The sequence below is a fragment of the Phyllobates terribilis genome, unplaced genomic scaffold (assembly GCF_046119375.1).
Source record: "Phyllobates terribilis strain yellow unplaced genomic scaffold, ASM4611937v1 Scaffold_2__4_contigs__length_985480577, whole genome shotgun sequence".
In the NCBI taxonomy this organism is placed as follows: domain Eukaryota; kingdom Metazoa; phylum Chordata; class Amphibia; order Anura; family Dendrobatidae; genus Phyllobates; species Phyllobates terribilis.
In genome coordinates, this window is record NW_027362762.1 from 369,916,560 (window position 1) to 369,941,432 (window position 24,873).

General features: G+C 38.7%; 1 protein-coding gene across 13 annotated transcripts in view; it reads left to right on the top strand.

Moving 5' to 3' along the window:
• DMD (dystrophin) overlaps positions 1 to 24,873 on the top strand; it is a 3,940,859-nt gene that overhangs the window by 3,103,810 nt on the left and 812,176 nt on the right. For 11 of the 13 annotated variants that reach the window (XM_073664716.1, XM_073664719.1, XM_073664714.1 and 8 more), the window contains 2 exons: positions 12,004 to 12,176; positions 14,868 to 15,024. In XM_073664716.1, coding sequence (XP_073520817.1) covers positions 12,004 to 12,176; positions 14,868 to 15,024 — 330 coding nt within the window. Of the gene's footprint in view, positions 1 to 5,007; positions 5,148 to 12,003; positions 12,177 to 14,867; positions 15,025 to 24,873 lie in introns of those variants that run through there. The other 2 variants (XM_073664726.1, XM_073664727.1) reach the window with 1 other exon arrangement.

Here is a 24,873-nt window from a genome sequence, read left to right on the forward strand (position 1 = left end):
GGGACACTATCCGGATGAACTGGCAGCAACCGAAAAGCAGACTCGATATCCGTCTTGGCTAGCAACGATCCTGACCCATATCGCTGTACCCATCGCACCGCCGCATTAAATGATGTATATTCAACTGAACATAATTCCTGTGCAATGCCATCATTCACCGAGAGCCCCTTCGGGTACGACAAATGCTGAATCAAACGAAACTTATTCAGCTCTTTTTTGGGCACAACCCCCAACGGCAAAATAATCACCCTGCTGCTAGGTAATACCCAAAACGGTCCCGCCATCCTGCCCAATTCCACCTCCTTAGCCAACTTCACGCTAACCACATCTGGATGAAGGGAAGCCGACGTCAAATTTTTTACTGAAAAGGGGACCTCGTGCTCAGGAGGAGGGATTCTAAAACCTTCCAAAAACCCATCCGAAATGACCTGAGCCTTCAACTGATCCGGATACCTACTTAGAAAGGGGGCCATCGCGTGCACCCTCACCGGAGTCAGCCCTTTAACAGTTACCCACTGTCGGCTTTCCCTTACCCTTCTTAAAGCATTTTGATGCTCCGTATGAGCTTCCATTACAATGGGAGCACACGTGTTTAAATTTACAGGAGCTCCCGTACTTGCATTGGCCGTCATTAAATTGCCAGCAAGTTCCCACTTCCTTCTTAGTGCTTTGTGCCCCCTGGCTACTTCCCCCGTGTCCTGCTGATTGGTTACCACTACTGCTGCCCCCGTGAAAGGACTGCCCATACCTCACTGGGGCCATAACCTTCAGCCACAAACCAATGTCCTTTTGATCCCATCTGATCTCAGGGCGGACTGCCTTCCTCTGCCGAAATTGCTCATCATATCGTAACCACGCCTGACCCCCGTAAGTCCTATGAGCCTCCCCAATAGCATCAAGGTAGCAAAACAAACCCGAACAATTATCAGGAGCTTTTTCTCCAATAACGCTAGCCATTATTGCAAAAGCCTGTAACCAATTGACAAACGTCTGTGGAATCAACCTCCACCTACGCTTCTCCTCCTCCTCTTTTTTACTGTCTTCCTTTTTTCCCTTATCCAGGTTAAACTTTTCCAACGGAAGAAGGGAAAAAATTTTGACATACTCGTCCCGCCAAATTTTTTCTTTAACCTCTTTTTTTAAATGCGCCCCCAACGGCCCCTCAAAGCACACATATATCTCCCCTTTCGCCCTATCATCCAGTTTTATAGTATCCGCATTTTCCTTTTCTGTCTGCACACAAACCGATACCCCAGAAGGTGTCCCAGCTGTACACCCCGCCGACCTGGCCGACTCGCTCCCCACCTGCAACAACGCCGGTTGACTAGGTAGCCAAACCCCCGCCGGTGACAACCCCCTTTGAATGGCTCCCCCGCCGTCTATTCTCGCCAAAATGCGCGACATGCTAACCAACAAATCCCTAAACCCGCTTACATCTGACCCACTACCTCCCCTAACATTTTCCCTGCTGGGCCCAGACACCTGCCTATCGCCTACCCCATCCACTACAGACCCCGCGGGCGACAAACCATACATAGACGCATACTCACGAAGCTGCGCAGGTGCTGTGTCCCCGCCAGCCGTACTCCCCGAGTCCAGATGAGTCCTTGGTTCGTCTTGTTCTTCTCCATAATCTAGTCCGACTGACCCCTGCCGCTCAAGGCCCGCGCCCCTGGCCTCCTCGTCACCAGGGGGGACCCGAGCCGGTGCCGACCTCCCCGCCGTTCGTCCTCCGCTCATCCCTGCTCCAGTCCTCACCGCCGACCGTGCACATCCGCGATTTTTAGACCCGGACTCACCAGCCCGATCCGTGTTGGTCCGTGGATAACTGCCAGGCAACTCCGTGCTGCTGCCCGCCGCTCCATCCCTCTGCCTGGAGAATCTTGAGCCAGGCAGCCGGTCCTGGAATTGTTGCTGCCTGCCCGTGTAGCTCCGCTGCTGTCTGCGCCCTCTGGTCTGTCTGGCAGGCACCCCGACAGGAACATCACCAGGTGTGCCTGCCGTGCTGGTGGTCCCTCCGTTCCCCGCTGCAGGATTGCCGCCCTTTTTTCTTTTGAATAACCGGCGTCTTGAATTGCCGCTGGATCTTGGAGCGGGCGGCGTGTCCCTGCGCCCGCCGCTCATTGGCTGTGCGTCCCTTTCATCTGACTCCGGGGCCGGAAGTGACGTAGTCCCCATTTCCAGTGAGGCCCCGCCCCCCGGATGACGCGTCTGCGGCCCGGGCCTTGCTTCCGGCGCGGCCTGGGCTCTAGTACTGCGGCGCGCCGACGGGGGAGGCCGCACCACGACGGACCGGGGAACTTCAGTCGCGGACCGCGACCCGATGCAGGGGGAGCCCGCAGACCGGCTGGGCGGATTCCTGCCGCGGCGGGCACGCCGGCAGGGGATTCTGCCGGCATGCTCCCCGGACACAGGGTCCCCTGAGGGGCTCCGCAGCCTGCGCCTGTTGCCCGTACCGACCATCTCCAGGGAAAGCCTCTCGGGGGGCCGCGTCCTCCTGGCTATTCTTCCCAAACCCGACGGGGATTCTTCCTCTCCGGCATTCCCCAGAAGTCCGGCCAGCTGGGCCTCAAGCCACCCTCCTTGCCTGGATCTGGCAGTCTCCCTCAGCCTGGCGATAAGGGACTCCACGGACTCCATAATAGCGAGAAGAGTGTCCAAGCAATTAGAAAGGTAAAAATATATATATTTTTTTTTTTGATCAGTGCTCCAGAACTTCTCTCAATGACTTCTTCCCTGGACTGCCCGTTTTCCCGCACTTTTCCCTATTATACCTCCCCCCCCCCCTTTACCCCACCCCCATCCAAATGCCAGCCCCTCCAAGCCTATACCCAATCCCGACCATTGGGATTTAAAAATTGCACCCTTCTGGCCAATCCCGGTCATGTGGGGCTTCCATCTAGGTTCCCATGCCTCCAGCCCCCTTCTTGACTGCCCTACCAAATGGCTCCCCGCTGGAGCAATGCCATCAATGAGCTAGAACAGCAATGTACAGTAAATGTGCACCCATGGTAGATAGACTTAGATATGTACCTGGTATCCTGAACTGCACTTTGTCTCATGAAACCTGACTAGCTTTGAATATGCTCTACTAGTAGCCTAGATGGATTTGTGCAATTTTATTGTTATGAAAAAAATGCAAATGAGAGTTTGCAATATAAATCTATTAAAACAATACAATATTATACAGAATAGACTTTTTTTTTATAATTGACAGATTTGCTGCTAGGTGTACTTTTAAACTGGTATTGCATTGAGTCTAGTAAATGAAAGAACTGTCCTTACAGATATGTTTTGCATTTGTATTTTGACACTTCTGTATCCAAAATTTTAATCATCCAAGAAATATTGTTACTATATAAAAGAGCATCCTCTAACTCTAGAGGAAAGAAGGTGTCTACATTAACATAGTGGTTAGCACTGTTGATTTGCAGTGCTGGGGTCTTGGGTTCTAATCCCACCAAGGACAACATCTGCAAGGAGTTTGTATGTTCTCCTCGTGTTTGCGTGGGTTTCCTCCGGGTTCTCCGGTTTCCTCCCACACTCCAAAGATATACTGATAAGAAATCTAGATTGTAAGCCCCAATGAAGACAGTGATGATAATGTCTGTAAAGCACAGTGGAATTAATGGTGAAAGATAAGTGAGTAAAATAAATAAATATAGAAGGCAATTCTTTACAATAATAACAGTGAGGCCAAGAAACGCTCTGCTAGGCGAAGTCGTCATAGTGAATTCATAGAATTAAAAAGGGCCTGGATGCCTTTCTTAAAGAGAATATGTCAGCAGGTTTTTACTATTTTATCTAAGAGCAGCATAATAAAGAGACAGAGAGCCTTATTCCAAGGATGTATGATTTATTAGGCTGTGTGTTGTAGCTTTAATACAATCAGTGTTTTATCAGCAGGTGATTATCACTGCCTGACGAGATGTTATGTGCAGGCCAGACCAACTAATCTGTGCATCCCCACCCCCATCACTTGCTGACAATTCACAGTATGCACAGAAAACTGCCAATCAGTGGTGTGGGCGAGGTTATACAAAGCTCAGCATTCTGAGCACTGCTACGCCTACAGCAGAGAAAACAGAGATTCTATCCAAACTACACCAAGCAGCCGAGTAAGTGAAACATCACTGGAATCAGGATCTCAGCCCCTACATCATGCTGCTCTCAGATTCTATAGCAAAAACCTGCTGACAGATTCACTTTAAGGGTAATCATTTCACAAGGTAAAGATTCTAAATTACTGGAATTGGGTCATTGATCTATTTATGTATATTTAATTTATTTATATGTAGAATTGGGGAGGAATTTTATTCCTAAGATGAGGAAAACTTGATTCCGTCTGATAGGGGTTTTTTGCCTCCTTTTGGATCAACACTCTGGGAGAATAGGTTGATACAGATGGACTTATGTGTTTTTTTTTATCCTTAGAAACAATGATGCTATGTAAAGTAGAATATATGCATGCTTGAGTGTGTCTCATCTTACAGACTATAGCAGCATAATGTAATATGACTTAATTATGCAGTATGTTTTAAAGTGTCTCTAAAGTCAAACTGTGCTTCTTTTTATCTGACCAATAAAAGACATAAAAAAAAGAAATTTACAACCGAGGCATATAAACATAAAGATTCCCTGAAATACAAAGACTCCATTCAGCATGTAGGCCGAGTGGAATGCCAGCAGGCCTGTGAAAGAATTTTCCTTTGGCATCAATTGGCACACTCAAGTAAGAGAGAAAAAAAGCTAAAACTGTGCCTCTTTTGATTGTGCTATGTTGTATACTGTAGGTTAACCCCTTTTTTGCCACTTGGATTTGACTATTGCTGAGGCTTCATACTTTTTTTACACTTGTCTCCTGTTGTGTCACTGCAAAAGCAGTTAAAAGAGTTTGCCCTTCCGCGTTCTCTATTAGGTCATCGCCTCATCCTACACTGGGGGATGTGATCTGAATGTTGCCAAAAAACAAAGTATCGTTTGTCTCTAATATGAGATCTTGCTTTGGGAAAGGTTTTTGAGAACATTATGTAACAAGAGTTGGTACTTCAGCGCCATCACTCCAGAATTGCCTTACGATTGCCTCTGAGTACAACTGATGTTACAGTCTTCAAAGCATGTTGCATAGGAGGAAATATAATGTGAAGGTTAGAACAGATTCAGACGTCTTGTCTTTACTAACACATTGTGCGAGCAATTTTGTGATAACACTGCTTGTGCTACAACTACTTGAAGCTGTGCAAAATATCTAATTTATCTCATGTTAACTAATATATTTTGGGGAGGCAATACTAAAGTTAGAGTCATGTGCAGAGCTACCGAAAATTGTATTTTTAAATAAAAATAGTTGCATTATTATTATTACTTCTATTATTATTATTATTATTATTATTATTATTATTATTATCATTATTTTCCTGTAATTCAATAACCATTGATCAAGTTTCAACTTTTTCGTCCAAATATTTTAGAGTTTGGGCAGGGACTATGGATCAGTATACACACATGTAGTAATATTATAGATCAGTATATTCATGTAGTAATACTATGGATCAGTATACATTCATGTAGTAATACTATGGATCAGTATACATACATGTAGTAATATTATAGATCAGTATATTCATGTAGTAATATTATGGATCAGTATATTCATGTAGTAATACTATGGATCAGTATACATGCATGTAGTAATATTATGGATCAGTATACATACATGTAGTAATATTATAGATCAGTATATTCATGTAGTAATACTATGGATCAGTATACATGTAGTAATACTATGGATCAGTATACATGCATGTAGTATTGCTATGGATCAGTATACATACATGTAGTAATATTATAGATCAGTATATTCATGTAGTAATATTATGGATCAGTATATTCATGTAGTAATACTATGGATCAGTATACATGCATGTAGTAATACTATGGATCAGTATACATACATGTAGTAATATCATAGATCAGTATATTCATGTAGTAATACTATGGATCAGTATACATACATGTAGTAATATTATGGATCAGTATACATGCATGTAGTAATACTATGGATCAGTATACATACATGTAGTAATATTATAGATCAGTATATTTATGTAGTAATACTATGGTTCAGTATACATACATGTAGTAATACTATGGATCAGTATACATACATGTAGTAATATTATGGAGCAGTATATTCATGTAGTAATATTATGAATCAGTATATTCATGTAGTAATACTATGGATCAGTATACATGCATGTAGTGATACTATGGATCAGTATACATGCATGCAGTAATACTATGGATCATTATATTCATGTAGTAATACTATGGATCAGTATACATGCATGTAGTAATACTATGGATCAGTATATTCATGTAGTAATACTATCGATCAGTATACATGCATGTAGTAATACTATGGATCAGTATCTTCATGTAGTAATACTATGGATCAGTATACATACGTGTAGTAATACTATGGATCAGTATACATGCATGTAGTAATACTATGGATCAGTATCTTCATGTAGTAATATTATGGATCAGCATACTTACATGTAGTAATACTATGGATCAGTATACATGCATGTAGTAATACTATGGATCAGTATACATGCATGTATTAATACTATGGATCAGTATATTCATGTAGTAATACTATGGATCACTATACATACATGTAGTAATACTATGGATCAGTATATTCATGTAGTAATATTATGGATCAGTATACATGCATGTAGTAATACTATAGATCAGCATACATGCATGTAGCAATACTATGGATCACTATACATACATGTAGTAATACTATGGATCAGTATCTTCATGTAGTAATACTATGGATCAGCATACATACATGTAGTAATATTATAGATCAGTGTATTCATGTAGTAATACTATGGATCAGTATACATACATGTAGTAATACTATGGATCAGTATACATACATGTAGTAATACTATGGATCAGTATACATGCATGTAGTAATGCTATGGATCAGTATACATACATGTAGTAATATTATAGATCAGTATATTCATGTAGTAATACTATGGATCAGTATACATACATGTAGTAATATTATGGATCAGTATACATGCATGTAGTAATACTATGGATCAGTATACATACATGTAGTAATATTATAGATCAGTATATTCATGTAGTAATACTATGGATTAGTATACATACATGTAGTAATACTATGGATCAGTATACATGCATGTAGTAATACTATTGATCAGTATACATACATGTAGTAATATTATAGATCAGTATATTCATGTAGTAATATTATGGATCAGTATATTCATGTAGTAATACTATGGATCAGTATACATGCATGTAGTAATACTATGGATCAGTATACATACATGTCGTAATATTATAGATCAGTATATTCATGTAGTAATATTATGGATCAGTATAAATACATGTAGTAATACTATGGATCAGTAAACATGCATGTAGTAATACTATGGATCAGTATACATACATGTAGTAATATTATAGATCAGTATATTCATGTAGTAATACTATGGATCAGTATACATACATGTAGTAATACTATGGATCAGTATACATACATGTACTAATACTATGGAGCAGTATATTCATGTAGTAATACTATGGATCAGTATATTCATGTAGTAATACTATGGATCAGTATATTCATGTAGTAATACTATGGATCAGTATACATACATGTAGTAATATTATAGATCAGTATATTCATGTAGTAATACTATGGATCAGTATACATACATGTAATAATACTATGGATCAGTATACACACATGTACTAATACTATGGAGCAGTATATTCATGTAGTAATACTATGGATCAGCATCTTCATGTAGTAATACTATGGATCAGTATATTCATGTAGTAATACTATGGATCAGTATACATGCATGTAGTAATACTATGGATCAATGTACAGGCATGTAGTAATACTATGGATCAGTATATTCATGTAGTAATACTATGAATCAGTATACATGCATAAAGTAATACTATGGATCAGTATATTCATGTAGTAATACTATGGATCAGTATACATACATGTAGTAATATACTTTGGAGCAGTATATTCATGCAGTAATACTATGGATCAGTATACATGCATGTAATAATACTATGGATCAGTATCTTCATGTAGTAATATTATGGATCAGTATACATACATGTAGTAATACTATGGATCAGTATACATGCATGTAGTAATACTATGGATCAGTATATTCATGTAGTAATACTATGGATCAGTATACATGCATGTAGTCATACTATGGATCAGTATACATGCATGTAGTAATACTATGGATCACTATACATACATGTAGTAATACTATGGATCAGTATCTTCATGTAGTAATACTATGGATCAGTATACATACATGTAGTAATACTATGGATCAGTATACATGCATGTAGTAATATTATGGATCAGAATACATACATGTAGTAATATTATAGATCAGTATATTCCTGTAGTAATACTATGGATCAGTATACATGTAGTAATACTATGGATACATGCATGTAGTATTACTATGGATCAGTATACATACATGTAGTAATATTATAGATCAGTATATTCATGTAGTAATATTATGGATCAGTATATTCATGTAGTAATACTATGGATCAGTATACATGCATGTAGTAATACTATGGATCAGTATACATACATGTAGTAATATTATAGAGCAGTATATTCATGTAGTAATACTATGGATCAGTATACATACATGTAGTAATACTATGGATCAGTATACATGCATGTAGTAATACTATGGATCAGTATACATACATGTAGTAATATTATAGATCAATATATTCATGTAGCAATACTATGGATCAGTATACATACATGTAGTAATACTATGGATCAGTATACATACATGTAGCAATACTATGGAGCAGTATATTCATGTAGTAATACTATGGATCAGTATATTCATGTAGTAATACTATGGATCAGTATACATGCATGTAGTAATACTATGGATCAGTATACATGCATGTAGTAATACTATGGATCATTATATTCATGTAGTAATACTATGGATCAGTATACATGCATGTAGTAATACTATGGTTCAGTATATTCATGTAGTAATACTATGGATCAGTATACATGCATGTAGTAATACTATGGATCAGTATCTTCATGTAGTAATACTATGGATCAGTATACATACATGTAGTAATACTATGGATCAGTATACATGCATGTAGTAATGCTATGGATCAGTATCTTCATGTAGTAATATTATGGATCAGTATACTTACATGTAGTAATACTATGGATCAGTATACATGCATGTAGTAATACTATTGATCAGTATACATGCATGTAGTAATACTATGGATCAGTATATTCATGTAGTAATACTATGGATCACTATACATACATGTAGTAATACTATGGATCAGTATATTCATGTAGTAATACTTTGGATCAGTATACATGCATGTAGTAATACTATGGATCAGTATACATGCATGTAGCAATACTATGGATCACTATACATACATGTAGTAATACTATGGATCAGTATCTTCATGTATTAATGCTATGGATCAGTATACATACATGTAGTAATACTATGGATCAGTATACATACATGTAGTAATAGTATAGATCAGTATATTCATGTAGTAATACTATGGATCAGTATGCATACATGTAGTAATACTATGGATCAGTATACATACATGTAGTAATACTATGGATCAGTATACATGCATGTAGTAATACTATGGATCAGTATACATACATGTAGTAATATTATAGATCAGTATATTCATGTAGTAATACTATGGATCAGTATACATACATGTAGTAATACTATGGATCAGTATACATACATGTAGTAATACTATGGATCAGTATACATACATGTAGTAATACTATGGATCAGTATACATGCATGTAGTAATACTATGGATCAGTATACATACATGTAGTAATACTATGGAGCAGTATATTCATGTAGTAATATTATGGATCAGTATATTCATGTAGTAATACTATGGATCAGTATACATGCATGTAGTAATACTATGGATCAGTATACATGCATGTAGTAATACTATGGATCATTATATTCATGTAGTAATACTATGGATCAGTATACATGCATGTAGTAATACTATGGATTAGTATATTCATGTAGTAATACTATGGATCAGTATACATGCATGTAGTAATACTATGGATCAGTATCTTCATGTAGTAATACTATGGATCAGTATACATACATGTAGTAATACTATGGATCAGTATACATGCATGTAGTAATACTATGGATCAGTATCTTCATGTAGTAATATTATGGATCAGTATACTTACATGTAGTAATACTATGGATCAGTATACATGCATGTAGTAATACTATGGATCAGTATACATGCATGTAGTAATACTATGGATCAGTATATTCATGTAGTAATACTATGGATCAGTATATTCATGTAGTAATACTATGGATCAGTATACATGCATGTAGTAATACTATGGATCAGTATACATACATGTAGTAATATTATAGATCAGTATATTCATGTAGTAATATTATGGATCAGTATATTCATGTAGTAATACTATGGATCAGTATACATACATGTAGTAATACTATGGATCTGTATACATGCATGTAGTAATACTATGGATCAGTATACATACATGTAGTAATATTATAGATCAGTATATTCATGTAGTAATACTATGGATCAGTATACATACATGTAGTAATACTATGGATCAGTATACATTCATGTAGTAATACTATGGATCAGTATACATACATGTAGTAATATTATAGATCAGTATATTCATGTAGTAGTATTATAGATCAGTATATTCATGTAGTAATACTATGGATCAGTATACATACATGTAGTAATACTATGGATCAGTATACATGCATGTAGTAATACTATGGATCAGTATACATACATGTAGTAATATTATAGATCAGTATATTCATGTAGTAATACTATGGATCAGTATACATACATGTAGTAATACTATGGATCAGTATACATGCATGTAGTAATACTATGGATCAGTATACATACATGTAGTAATATTATAAATCAGTATATTCATGTAGTAATACTATGGATCAGTATACATACATGTAGTAGTACTATGGATCAGTATCTTCATGTAGTAATATTATGGATCAGTATACATGCATGTAGTAATACTATGGATCAGTATACATACATGTATTATTACTATGGATCAGTATACATACATGTAGTAATACTATGGATCAATATATTCATGTAGTAATAGTATGGATCAGTATATTCATGTAGTAATAGTATGGAACAGTTTACATACATGTAGTAATACTGTGGATCAGTATATAGTACATACATGTAGTAATACTATGAGCAGTATACATACATGTTGTGATACATGTAGTGTAATCAGTCTATTCTCATGGTATAATTCTGCATAAAGCACACAAGTGTTCATCGCAAATTTTATTCTAATTCCAATAAAAGAGCGAGTTGATTTCCACTGTTTTCTCCTTCCTCCTTGCATTGAATACAATTATATTTGAATGTGTCACTTTCAATAATTGCATAAATCCCAATCATGAATTCTAATTAATGATGTCTAAGTAAATAACTGTAAGTTACAAGTTGAGCGATGTATTAAATGTTCTTTCATCAAATTCAGCGAAAATCATTTTATTAACACTGATGTTTTATATCAAGTGCATATATTTATTACCTGGTTTTCTTTATTTTATGTTATTGATTGATCAAGAGATTATGAGAATATTTAGTTGACGTATTATTTGTCTTACACTGGTGATACCTGTGCTGTATAGCCTTTCTTTGGCATACACAAAGCCATCATTCATTTTTCTTCTTTTTTTTTTTACACTTGAGAGAAACCTTTACATTTGTATTCTGATTTTTATCTACTTCTACTGTTTTATATAATAATATTCAATTTTTCTATACTAGGAATTACAATCAGACATTGATGCCCACACGGAGGTATTCCATTCTTTGGATGAAAATGGACAGAAAATCCTTAAATCTTTGGAAGGGTCTGAAGATGGTTCTCTCTTGCACAGAAGGCTTGATAATATGAACTTCCGATGGAATGATCTCAGGAAAAAGTCCCTTAACATCAGGTATTGGACAGGGACAAAAATACTAAACAACAAGGTTAAACGTATTAATTTCCTTATTATGCTAACGTATTGTAAAAGAACAACACATTACTTTATATCCCATGGCTATTATATAATCAGATTGTGTTCAAGTCAAAGTACATATGCTTTCTTGTAGTTATTATTCATGTGTAGAACTAAAAAAAAACATAAATATAGTTAAGTGATTCTATTTAATTGGAAACCTCTCCAAAATATGAATATTAATCTAAGATGTTGAAGAATCATATGGGAAATGTATCTTTTCCAGGAAAGCATTTAGTTATCTAAATATTAATATCATAAGTGCTTATAAATTAGGAATTACTTTTTGGAGATGTTTCCTTCTGTATTTGCACTTGATATCAATTATAACTATTTATCTTTTCATAGGGATAGAGTAGTAACAAAGGATGGAGCTCTGGCTATTGATTTGTTATTTCTTTTTTATTTTAACTATAGTTATGTAGTTATTATGGTTAGGCCCCAATCCATCAAAAGTAGCATTCTTCACGTCGGTATTGATGAGGGAGTGTTGTAGTTTGAGGCGCATTTTAATGAATCAGGTGCATATGAAAAGTGGTGTGCACCTCCGTGCTCCTTGCTAATAATCTTGTGAACACCGCCGCACTACAATTGACACTGAATGATGGATCAGTAACAGGTGAGTAATGTCTCTTCTGTTAATTTAACAATATCAGCTGCCAGAAAAGTTTTTTTTACAGCATGACAACCCATTTTAGTGAGCGTTAGCAAGTAAGGGATGGTGGAGAAGCTGAACTTTTGATCCTGGACCCATGAACATTTAGCTATTCTATCAGTTTCTTATTCTATAACTTATTATTCAGTATATATTTTGTATAAACAGTAATTTAATATATGGTAATTTATCATATATTCTAGCATATTTTTTGTACTGTATGTACCAATGTGTACTCAAGAGGGTTGACCCTGTTGAGGTTTTGTACAATGTATTTAGACCATGGAATTAATTTAGTGAATAAGACTGCTAAAACGTAATTTAAAATGTTTATTATCTGAACCACTTCTGGCTTTCATAGAGATCTGGCAATACAGTTCAAGTTGTCTTCCTCTCTGAAGTAGCTTTTTGCATATTTAAACTTCCAGAGGAGCATTGCATGACCTATAAGTCTCTTTATGCCAGCTTGGCACTCTCCATAAACAGAAATGTTCCCTCTTAAAGGGATTGTCCAGTCTAAATTGATAAATCTGCAGTCACTCTGTGTGACTGCAGACTTATGAATCCCCCCAGCACACGCACACGTTTCAGACATGAAACTGGAGGGTATGTATGCGTTATAAATACTTCCGACCAGTGGGCATGGCCGACTAGCGGGCATGGCCTCACTCCATACAAGTGTTTGGAGTGGATGGGATTCTGGGTGGATTCATACGTCTGCAGTCTCACAGAGAGTGACTGCAAACCTATCAATTTGGACTGGACAACCCCTTTAAACTCCCAGTCAGAGGCCTCTTACCTAGCCAAATGAGATATCCTGCTTTGCACTGATGAGGGACAAACATCCTGAAACAAGTGTCTGAAAACAGAGCTTCTGGTTTGGCTTCTTATCCAAAGTCAAGTGGCAAGTCTTGTTAAAGGGACAATATTGACTTTTAGAATTGCTACATCCAATAGGTGATGCTGAATGCTTTATGTATGAACCTTGAATTTTGAATATCCCTCAATGTAAGAAGATATTTTGATATTATCAAATATTAGGTTATTGTACATGTCTTTAATGCCTCATGCATTATTACAGCTTAATCCAAATTCTGAGTTGTGTTCTATGAGCCATATTATAGAACCTATAGGAGTTTATGAACCTAATCTATGCCTCTAGTTTAAATTTGGAGGCTTGCCATATTCAGATACAATATTACAGAGACATTTTTAAAAAAAGGGGAAGATAGAAGAAAATAGCTGTACATCACTGTTACATGTATGCAGCATTTTATGGCTGAACACAGGGGGCTAATGGCTATGTAGTATGATATAGTATATATTGTTTTAGAAAAAAACGTTTAATGATTACTTTGTCAATAGGTCCCATTAATTGCAATGAATTTAAAACTAATACCAAAGTACATTAGTTCCATTTATTATGATACATTTCACCATGATATATTTTTCACCATTGAGGTCAATGGGTGAATTGAAATACATTTATAGGTACTGTCATAAACCAATCAATTTTCAAACAGCTTTTCAATTAGTTTAAATAAAACATTGCAAAAATCACCTTTTTAAGACAAACTTTAGCTCTGTAATACAATGCTTTCTGCCAAATACAAAAAACTTTGCACATATAAATTGATTTATTGTTATCAGCCATCAACATGTAAATCATTTCTATTCTCAAATATCCTGAACAAGGTCATTACTGACCAATTTGGTCATATTTAATTGTTTCTATAATATTCTCAGCCATTGAACTTCAGCATGACTGCTAATTGCGGTAAAATATAGCTCATCGTGGCAGCTCTGCATGTGAGTCTGCCTCTTTTTCTCTGCAATAAATTCTCATCAAAGAGCAGCTCATACATTAATTATTATTCCTCGTCTAAAAAAGACTGGTTTCAGTATGAAATGAGCTGTACATCTGCCATGATCTTTCTCCCCCTGACAATAATGTGATGCATAATGTCTTGTAGGTCTCATTTAGAAGCCAGCACGGAGCACTGGAAGCGATTACATATCTCTCTGCAGGAGCTTCTTGCATGGCTGCAGCTGAAGAACGAGGAGCTAAAGCAGCAGGTGCCCATTGGTGGGGATGTTCCCAAAGTGCAAAGCCAGATTGACACGCATCGGGTAGGAGATTTTAGCAATTTTTCATATAATGTAAAAAGGCATTTTTCAATAAATATATATATAGAAAAGCCTTCATCGCCATACTCCTAAGATATAATAAATAAATGTATAAAAGGCTATCGTATTCAGTTTGGATTAAAGCTAAGTTGACCCAATGTTAGTAATGTTAGTAATAGATCTTATTAAAGGTCAAAGTACAAAGTTATCTGCTTCTCTTCACAGCTATGGAGTTCAACGGTAAAAATCTGACTGCCTGCAGCCACCACTAAGGGGAGCTGAGAAACATGACTTAGATGTGTCTATTTCTAAATTAAAAGAGTTTAACCAATCTTTGCTGTATTTAAAAAAAAAATCCAATGATTTTTTTTTGCAGATATAAGTCCTTATTTTCACATCATTGCTGGATTAGCATGAGAAAAACAACCTTTGAGTCATACAAATATATTATAAATGAATTTTAGGCCATCTTAGATTAAATAAAATAAAAACTCAGTTCGCTTTGTCGAACTTTAACAAGATGTGAGGACATGTGAATGTAAACGATTGTAAAAGTGGTCAGCAAAATCAAATTGAAGAGAACTACATAGAACTAGAGATGAGCGGTGTTCGACTAGACCTGTTCGCCAATCTCAAATTCGAGCTGTTTTGGGAGGTGTTCGAGTCGTTCGACGAATGCGAACGATTTGCAAAAAATTCGGCTGTTCGAGGTTATGTTTGATAACTGTTCGTGCACCAAAAGCGTAACTGGATTTTTTCACATCATGCAGGGATTGTCTGTCACTCACTGTAATGTCACAGCCATGGTGGTTGTGGCATTACAGTGGTTGCCCAAATCGATGGGAACAGTGCTCACACTGAAACATGAAAAGCCGGCAATTCAGCAGCGGCATACACCGGTACCCGACAATTTAGAACAGAAAGAATAGAGCTTCACACATAGATTAGATAGATAGAAACATGTCAGTCACATATATAAGAAGTACAGTGACAGTGTTGGTTACTGTACTTGTCATTTAGTGTTAAAGGATTTATTTAAAAAAATAATAGTGTTTTCATGCACCGTCTCTTTAAAAAAGCCGGCCGGCAATTCAGCATCGGTACCTGACAATTTAGAACAGAAAGAATAGAGCATCACACATAGATTAGATAGATAGAGACCTGTCAGTCACATATATAATAAGTACAGTGATAGTGTTGATTACTGTACTTGTCATTTAGTGTTAAAATAAAGGATTTATTAAAAAAAAAATTGGCGTGGGGTTCCCCATAATTTTAGTCTCTAGCGGAGGTTAAGCAGACGGCTGGGGCAGATGTTTGAAGCCTGGGAAGGGGGTAATACCCACGGAGCTTCCCAGGCTACTAATATCAGCCCCCAGCTGAATACCTAGCCTTTACTAGTTATTAAAATGGGGGACCCCCCCAAAAAAATGACGTGGGGTCCCCCCTATGTTAATAGCTAGCAAAGGCTAGGCAGACAGCTGGGGGCTGATATTAATAGCCCAGGAAGGGTGCCATGAATATTGGCCCCCTCCCAGGCTAGAAACACCAGCCGTCAGCCACCCCAGAAATGGCGCATCCATAGGATACGCCAATTCTGGCACTTAGCCTTGCTCTTCCCACTGCCCTGGAGCGGTGGCAGTGGGGTAATAGGGCTGGGGTTGATGTCAGCTTATAATGCCAGCTGACATCAAGCCCAGGTTAGTAATGGAGAGGCGTCTATAAGACACCCCCATTACTAACCCCATAGTCAAAGTTAAAAAAAAACACAAACACCCAGAATAAAGTCCTTTAATTGAAATAAACGCACAATTCTTTATTGTTCTAAATTAAACCATACTTACCATCACGCCCATTCCAGCTGAAGCCAACGATCTCCTGCAATAAAAGTAAAATAATAAACCAACATCATCCTTACCTTTCCATGGTTCCCAGGACGGCTCCAGCTCTGCTACTTTCACATGACAGGCTGGATGGCAGCTGAAAGCTGCCATCCAGCTTGCCATGCCGCAGACACTGATGGTTTAATTTAGAACATTAAAAAATTGTGTTTATTTCAATTAAAGGACTTTATTCTGGGTGTTGTGTTTTTTTTAAATACTTTGCTAGAAATTCATGGCGGTCATGTCTAATATAGGCGTGACCCCATGAATTTCGGGCTTAGGGCCAGCTGATAATACCAAGCTGGCCCTAACCCCTTTATTACCCAGTGAGCCACCGCACCAAGGCCCTGGATGAGTTGGGTACAGCGCCAGAAGATGGCGCTTCTATGAATGCGTCATTTTCTGGGGTGGCTGCGGACTGCAATTTGCAGCGGGAAGGGGGGCCCAGAAAGCTTGGGCCTCCCTGCGCTGCGGATTCCAGCCCCCAGCTGCATAGTTGTACCTGGCTGGACACAAAAATAGGGCGAAGCCCCACGTATTTTTTTTTTTAAATTATTTCATGAAATTCATGAAATAATTAAAAAAAAAAGGGCTTCCCTATATTGTTGTGTTCGGCCAGGTACAAATAGACAGCTGGTGGTTGGGGGCAGCCCGTTCCTGCCTGCTGTACCTGGCTGGACGCAAAAATAGGGCGAAGCCCCACGTCAATTTTTTTTTTATTATTTCATGAATAATTCGTGTTATCAGCTGGCCTTAAGCCCGAAATTCAAGGGGTCACGCCAATATTAGACATGACCGCCATGAATTTCTAGTAAAGTATTTAAAAAAAACACAACACCCAGAATAAAGTCCTTTAATTGAAATAAACACACACATTTTTAATGTTCTAAATTAAACCATACTTACCATCACGCCCATTCCAGCTGAAGCCAATGTCTTCTGCAATAAAAGTAAAATAATAAACCAACATCATCCTTACCTTTCCGTGGTTCCCAGGACGGCTCCAGCTCTGCTACATTCACATGACAGGCTGGATCGCAGCCGAAAGCTGCCATCCAGCTTGCCATGCCACAGACACTGAGAAGCGCAGGCATGCTTGCGCTACTCAGTGTCTGGCTGTGACGGCATCCAGATGAGCCGAGTTCATGTCCAATGAACTAAGCTCACCTCATGCACATCACTGACAGCGTGGGATAATTCTCCGGCGCATGCGGTGAGCGTGAGAGAATTCTCCTGTGCTCACGGCAGGCGCAGGAGAATTTTCCCACGCTGTCAGTGAGGTGCATGAGGTGAGATGAGTTCATTGGACATGAACTCGGCTCATCTGGATGCCGTCACATCCAGACACTGAGGAGCGCAAGCATGCCTGCGTTTCTCAGTGTCTGCGGCATAGCAAGCTGGATGGCAGCTTTCGGCTGCAATCCAGCCTGTCATGTGAATGTAGCAGAGCTGGAGCCGTCCTGGGAACCATGGAAAGGTAAGGATGATGTTGGTTTATTATTTTACTTTTATTGCAGGAGATCGTTTGGCTGCAGCTTGAATGGGCATGATGGTAAGTATGGTTTAATTTAGAACAATAAAGAATTGTGTGTTTATTTCAATTAAAGGACTTTATTCTGGGTGTTTGTGTTTTTTTTTAACTTTGACTATGGGGTTAATAATGGGGGTGTCTTATAGACGCCTCTCCATTACTAACCTGGGCTTGATGTCAGCTGGTATTATAAGCTGACATCAACCCCAGCCCTATTACCCCACTGCCACCGCTCCAGGGCAGTGGGAAGAGCGAGGCTAAGTGCCAGAATTGGCACATCCTATGGATGCGCCATTTCTGGGGCGGCTGACGGCTGGTGTTTCTAGCCTGAGAGGGGGCCAATATTCATGGCACCCTTCCTGGGCTATTAATATCAGCCCCCAGCTGTCTGCCTAGCCTTTGCTAGCTATTAAAATAGGAGGAACCCCATGTCATTTTTTGGGGGGGTCCCCCATTTTAATAGCTAGTAAAGGCTAGGTATTCAGCTGGGGGCTGATATTAGTAGCCTGGGAAGCTCCATGGGTATTACCCCCTTCCCAGGCTTCAAACATCTGCCCCAGCCGTCTAATTAACCTCCACTAGAGACTAAAATTATGGGGAACCCCACGCCAATTTCTTTTTTAATAAATCCTTTATTTTAACACTAAATGACAAGTACAGTAATCAACACTATCACTGTACTTATTATATATGTGACTGACATGTTTCTATCTATCTAATCTATGTGTGATGCTCTATTCTTTCTGTTCTAAATTGTCGGGTACCGATGCTGAATTTCCGGCCGGCTTTTTTAAAGAGACGGTGCATGAAAACACTATTATTTTTTTTTAATAAATCCTTTAACACTAAATGACAAGTACAGTAACCAACACTGTCACTGTACTTCTTATATATGTGACTGACATGTTTCTATCTAATCTATGTGTGCTGCTCTATTCTTTCTGTTCTAAATTGTCGGGTACCGATGCTGAATTGCTGGCCGGCTTTTTTAAAGAGAGTGTCTTCTGAGCAGTTTGTCAGCTTTTGGACACCTTTGAAGGTGTTTTCTTTGTGTTTTTATTTGCCTGCCATTGGTTTTAACGGTGTTCGACGGTGTTCGACAGTGTTCTAAGGTGTTCGACGAACAGTTCCACGAACATCCCGGTGTTCGACGAACCAAACCGAACCCGAACACTATGGGGGTGGCTCAACACTACATAAAACCTTAAAAAACATATGAATTATCACAACAGTGTGATATATAAGCCATTTTTAGCCAATTCTTTAACCCCTTACTGACCTTGTCAGTAATAGTATGTAGCTGTGCCCTGGGCCTATAGGGCCAGCTATGTACTATTACGCACGCTGTGATCACGCCCGCACACAAGCGGTGACGGGGCGATCGCCGCCGGATGTCAGCTGATTATCACAGCCGACACCCGGTGCTATGTGCCAGGAGTGGTCCCGCACCGCTCCCTGCACATTAACCCCCGCAATGATGCGATCGAAGTGGATCGCAGCATTGCGGTGGCAAGGGGGGGAGGTGATCGCTATACTCACCTCTCCTGCCAGCGTCCTGCGGTGTCTGTCGCTGCTTCTGGATGTTGTCATGATGACCCGATGACGTCATGACAAAATCCGGGTCACCAGGAGGCAGGTCGTTACTTTGGTCATGCGCAGTGCATGACCAAAGTAATGTCTCCCCTGTGTGCAGTGCTGACAGGAAGCATGACAGAGGGAGCTGCTGCTCTCTATGCCATGCAGCCGATCAGGCTGCAAAAAGTGAAAGTCCCATAGTGGGACAATGTGTAAGAGTAAAAAAAAAAGTAGAAAAGTGAAAAAAAAAAAATTGTTAAAATTTAAAAAAAAAAAATGAAAAAAATAATCCCCAAAAAATAAAATATATTGAACCCATAATATTTAATTGTTATGGTAAAAAAAAATAAACCAATAAAAGTACACATATTTAGTATCACCGCGTCCGGAACGACTTTACCTATAAAACTATCCTACTAGTTAACCCCTTTAGTGAACACGGTAAAAAAAAAAAAATGAAGCAAAAACAATGCTTTATCATCATACCGCCAAACAAAAAATGGAATAACACGCGATCAAAAAAACAAATGTAAATAAAAATGGTACCACTGAAAACATCATCTTGTCCCACAAAAAACAAGCCACCACACAGCTCCATCATCCGAAAAATAAAAAGTTATAGCTCTCAGAATAAAGCGATACAAAAAAATAATTTTTTCTAGAAAATAGTTTTCATTGTGTAAAAGCGCCAAAACATAAAAAGACTATATAAATGCGGTACCGCTGTAAACGTACGACCTGAAGAATAACGCTGCATTATCAATTTTACCACACGCGGAACGGCATTAAAACAAAAACAAAAAAACAATTCCTGAATTGCTGTTTTTTGTTTATTCTGCCTCCCGAAAATCGGAATAGAAAGCGATCAAAAAATGTCACATGCCCGAAAATGGTACCAATAAAAACGTCAACTTGTCCCGCAAATATCAAGCCATCACATGACTCTGTTGGCCAAAATAAGGAAAAGTTATAGCTCTCAAAATATGGTGATGCAAAAACTAGTCTTTGCAAAGAAAGCGTCTTTTAGTGTGTGATAGCTGTCAATCATAAAAACCCAATATGAATCTGGTATTGCTGTAATCGCACCGACCCGAAGAATAAAGTCGTCTAATCAATTATACCACACGAGGAACGGTGTAAATAAATAAACTCTAGGGTTAGGGTTGTGCTAGGGTTAGGGTTGGGGTTAGGGTTGGGCTAGGGTTAGGGCTGGGCTAGGGTTAGGGTTGAGGTTAGGGTTGGGTTAGGGTTGGGCTAGGGATAGGGTTGGGGTTAGGTTAGGGTTGGGGCTAATGCTAGGGTTAGGGTTGGGCTAGGGTTAGGGTTGGGGTTGGGGTTAGGGTTGAGGTTGTATTAGAGTTGGGGTTAGGGTTGGGTTTTTTTCAAAAGTAAAGAAAAAAAATGATGACAATATGGTGACCAGTGTTGAGCGCAAGTGCTCGCTACTTGAGTTTGCATTGGGTGCTCGGGTATGCACTGAGTATCGTGGGTGTTCGAGTGACATGCTCGAGTCTCTGCCCCATATGCTTCGCCGCCAAAAAAAACGTTGCCTGCCATGCACAAGCGATCCCTGCATGTTTTTTTTTGGATGTCTAACAACCGTGAAGCATGCGGGTAGGGACTCGAGCATGAAACTCGAGCACCCGTGATACATGGTGCATACTCGAGTACCCGATGCAAGCTCAAGTAGCAAGCACTTGCGCTCAAGACTAATCACAACTTATTCAATATGATGACCTAATGTTATCAAATTCTGTCGTACCTCTGGGTTCAAAATGTACACTATACCCCTTGATAAAATCCTTGAGGAGTCTAGTTTCCAAAATGGAGTCAACTGTGTGGGGTTTCCACTATCAAGCACATCAGGGGCTCCCAAAATGCGACATGGCGTCCGCTCTTGATTCCAGCCACTTTTGCTTTCAAAAAGTCACCCAGTGCTCCTTCCCTTCTGAACCCTGACGTGCACCCAAACAGTGTATTTTCCCCACATATGGGGTATTGACGTACTCAGGAGAAATTGCACAACAGTTTTTAGGTTCCATTTTCTCCTCAACCCCTTGTGAAAATAAAAAATTTGGGGCTAAAAGATAATTTTTGTGGAAAAAGTTAGATTTTTTTATTTTCACGGCTTCATGTTCTAAACTTCTGTGAAGCACCCGGGGGTTAAGGGTGCTCGCCACACATCTAGATAAGTTCCCTCACGGGTCTAGTTTCCAAAATGGTGTCACATGTGGGGGTTTTCCACTGTTTAGGCACATCAGGGGCACATCCGCTAATTATTCAAGCAAATTTTACATTCAAAAAGTCAAATGGCGCTCCTTCCCTTCCGAACCTTGCCGGATGCCAAAGCAGTGGTTCTCCCCTACATATGGGGTATCGGCTTACTCAGGAGAGATTGCACAACAAGTTGCATGGTGCAATTTCTCCCGTTACCCTTATGAAAATGCAAAACTGGGGGCTGAAAAACATTTTTGTGGGAAAAATGTGAAAATTTTATTTTCACGGCTCCATGTTATAAACTTCTGTGAAGCACCTTGGGGTTCAAGGTGCTCACCATACATCTAGATAAGTTCCCTGAGGGGTCTAGTTTCCAAAATGGTGTCACTTGTGGGGGGTTTCCACTGTTTAGGCAGATCAGGGGCTCTCCAAACGCAACATGGCATCCGCTAATTATTCAAGCAAATTTTACATTCAAAAAGTCAAATGGTGCTCCTTTCCTTGTGAGCCCTGCCGTGCACCCAAACAGTGTTTTTTCCCAACACATGGGATATCTGCGTGCTCAGGGAAAATTGCACAACAAATTTTGGAGTCCATTTTTTCCTGTTACCCCTGCAAAAATAAAAAAATTGGGGTCTAAAGTAACATTTTTATGAAAAAAGTTAAATGTTCATTTTTTTCTTCCCCATTCCAAAAATTCCTGTGAAGCACAAGAAGGGTTAATAAACTTCTTGAATGTGGTTTTGAGCACCTTGAGGGGAGCAGTTTTTACAATGGTTTCACTTTTGGGTATTTTCTGTCATAAAGGCCCCTTAAAGTCACTTCAAATGTGATGTGGTCCCTAAAAAAATGGTTTTGTAAATTTTGTTGGAAAAATGAGAAATCGCTAATCAACTTTTAACCTTTATAGCGCACTAATAAAAAAAAAATTTGGTTCCAAAATAGTGCTGATGTAAAGTAGACATGTGGGAAATGTTATTTATTAACTATCTTGTGTAACATATCTCTCTAATTTAACGGAATAAAAATTAAAATTTTGAAAATTGTGAAATTTTTAAAATTTTCGCCAAATTTCCATTTTTTTCACAAATAAACGCAAGTGATATCAAAGAAATTTAACCACTATCATGAAGTGCAAAATGTCACGAAAAAAACAATCTCAGAATCAGTGGGATCCATTTAAGCGTTTCAGAATAATTACCTCATAAAATGACAGTGGTAAGAATTGTAAAAATTGGCCTGGTCATTAATGTGCAAACTACCCTGGGGGGATAAAGGGGTTAAACGTCACCATGGCAGACATGACAATTTAATTGCTGAAATTCATGGGCATTAATGTTAATTAGAGTTGGAATTTAGCTAAAAGAGGTTTAGTTAATATAGATAACTTGGTTGCACTTCTAAAATTTAAATTGCAACACCAAGAAGGAAAAGCATGGTATTATGAAAATCATAGGATTGATAGATGTTAGTGATATGCAAATGATTAAGAAATGTAAACAAAATGTTCAGATCTCGCTTTATTCGGTATTGAGTATGAGCACCACGCATAGAAATACACTCACTTACATGTCTCGGCTGTTATCATTGAGGTTATTAACGTTGCCTGAAGAATGTTCTGCAATGCCTAATGAACTTGGGCATGCAAGTCATCAACATCTGCTACTAGCAGCTCCCTTTGTAGTTGCTGACCAATGATGTCCGAGATGTGCTCAATTAAAGACAAGTCCAGAGACTCTGCAGGTCATGGTAGCCTGTTTAGCCCATGCAGACTGCTAACAGTAGCAATAGTATTCAGCCTCGCATTGTTATGTTGAAAAACGACTCCTGGGACACTGATAAATGGCTGGACCACTGGTTCCATGACAAATTAAATGTAACACTGAACTATTATTGCACCTAGAACTAAGACTTGAAGGTTCCAGTTACATTATGAAATCCCATACACTACAAGGTGTTGCCCACATGGTCTCCACACCAAGCTCTGGATATCATTACATTCAAGTCAATAGCGGGACTCATTTCTTATGAGAACAGCCTCCATTGCTCCATTTCAGCCTTTGGTCCTCATATGCAGACTATGTTAGCAATGCCATGAAGAGACCTTGTTTTCTATTAAACACATCTAGGATGTCATTGATCAGAAAAGTCAGAGGGTGTTGCCAGCAGAGGATCTTGATGATTTGCGAATCCAAACGCATTCAGCGTGGCAGAACATTCTTCACACAACCATTAATAGCTTCATTGATAGCATTCCAATGCATGTAAGTGAGTGTATTTCTGCGCATGGCAGTCATACTATTTTGAAAATTTGATTTCTTTTTTTTCTATTGATTTGCATATCATTAACATGTCTATTCATCCTGTAATTTCCATAATTCCACAATGTTTCCTTCTTGGGGTTGCAATTTCAATGTAGAGGCGTATATAAAAAAATGGATGCAAATGAAAGCAGAGAAATCCAGCACTTGTCCTCTGGAATAATTAAACTATATTCATCTTTTATTTTTCCATGTTAAAAAACATCTCCTGAATGGGAGTTTGGAACTGTAGGGATGTGGGCAGTTTGCGGTCCCACTGTAACTTGGACCAAAAATTACAGGGCACCAAGAAGGATTGTCCTGCCCTAACACTTTGTCTTTTAAA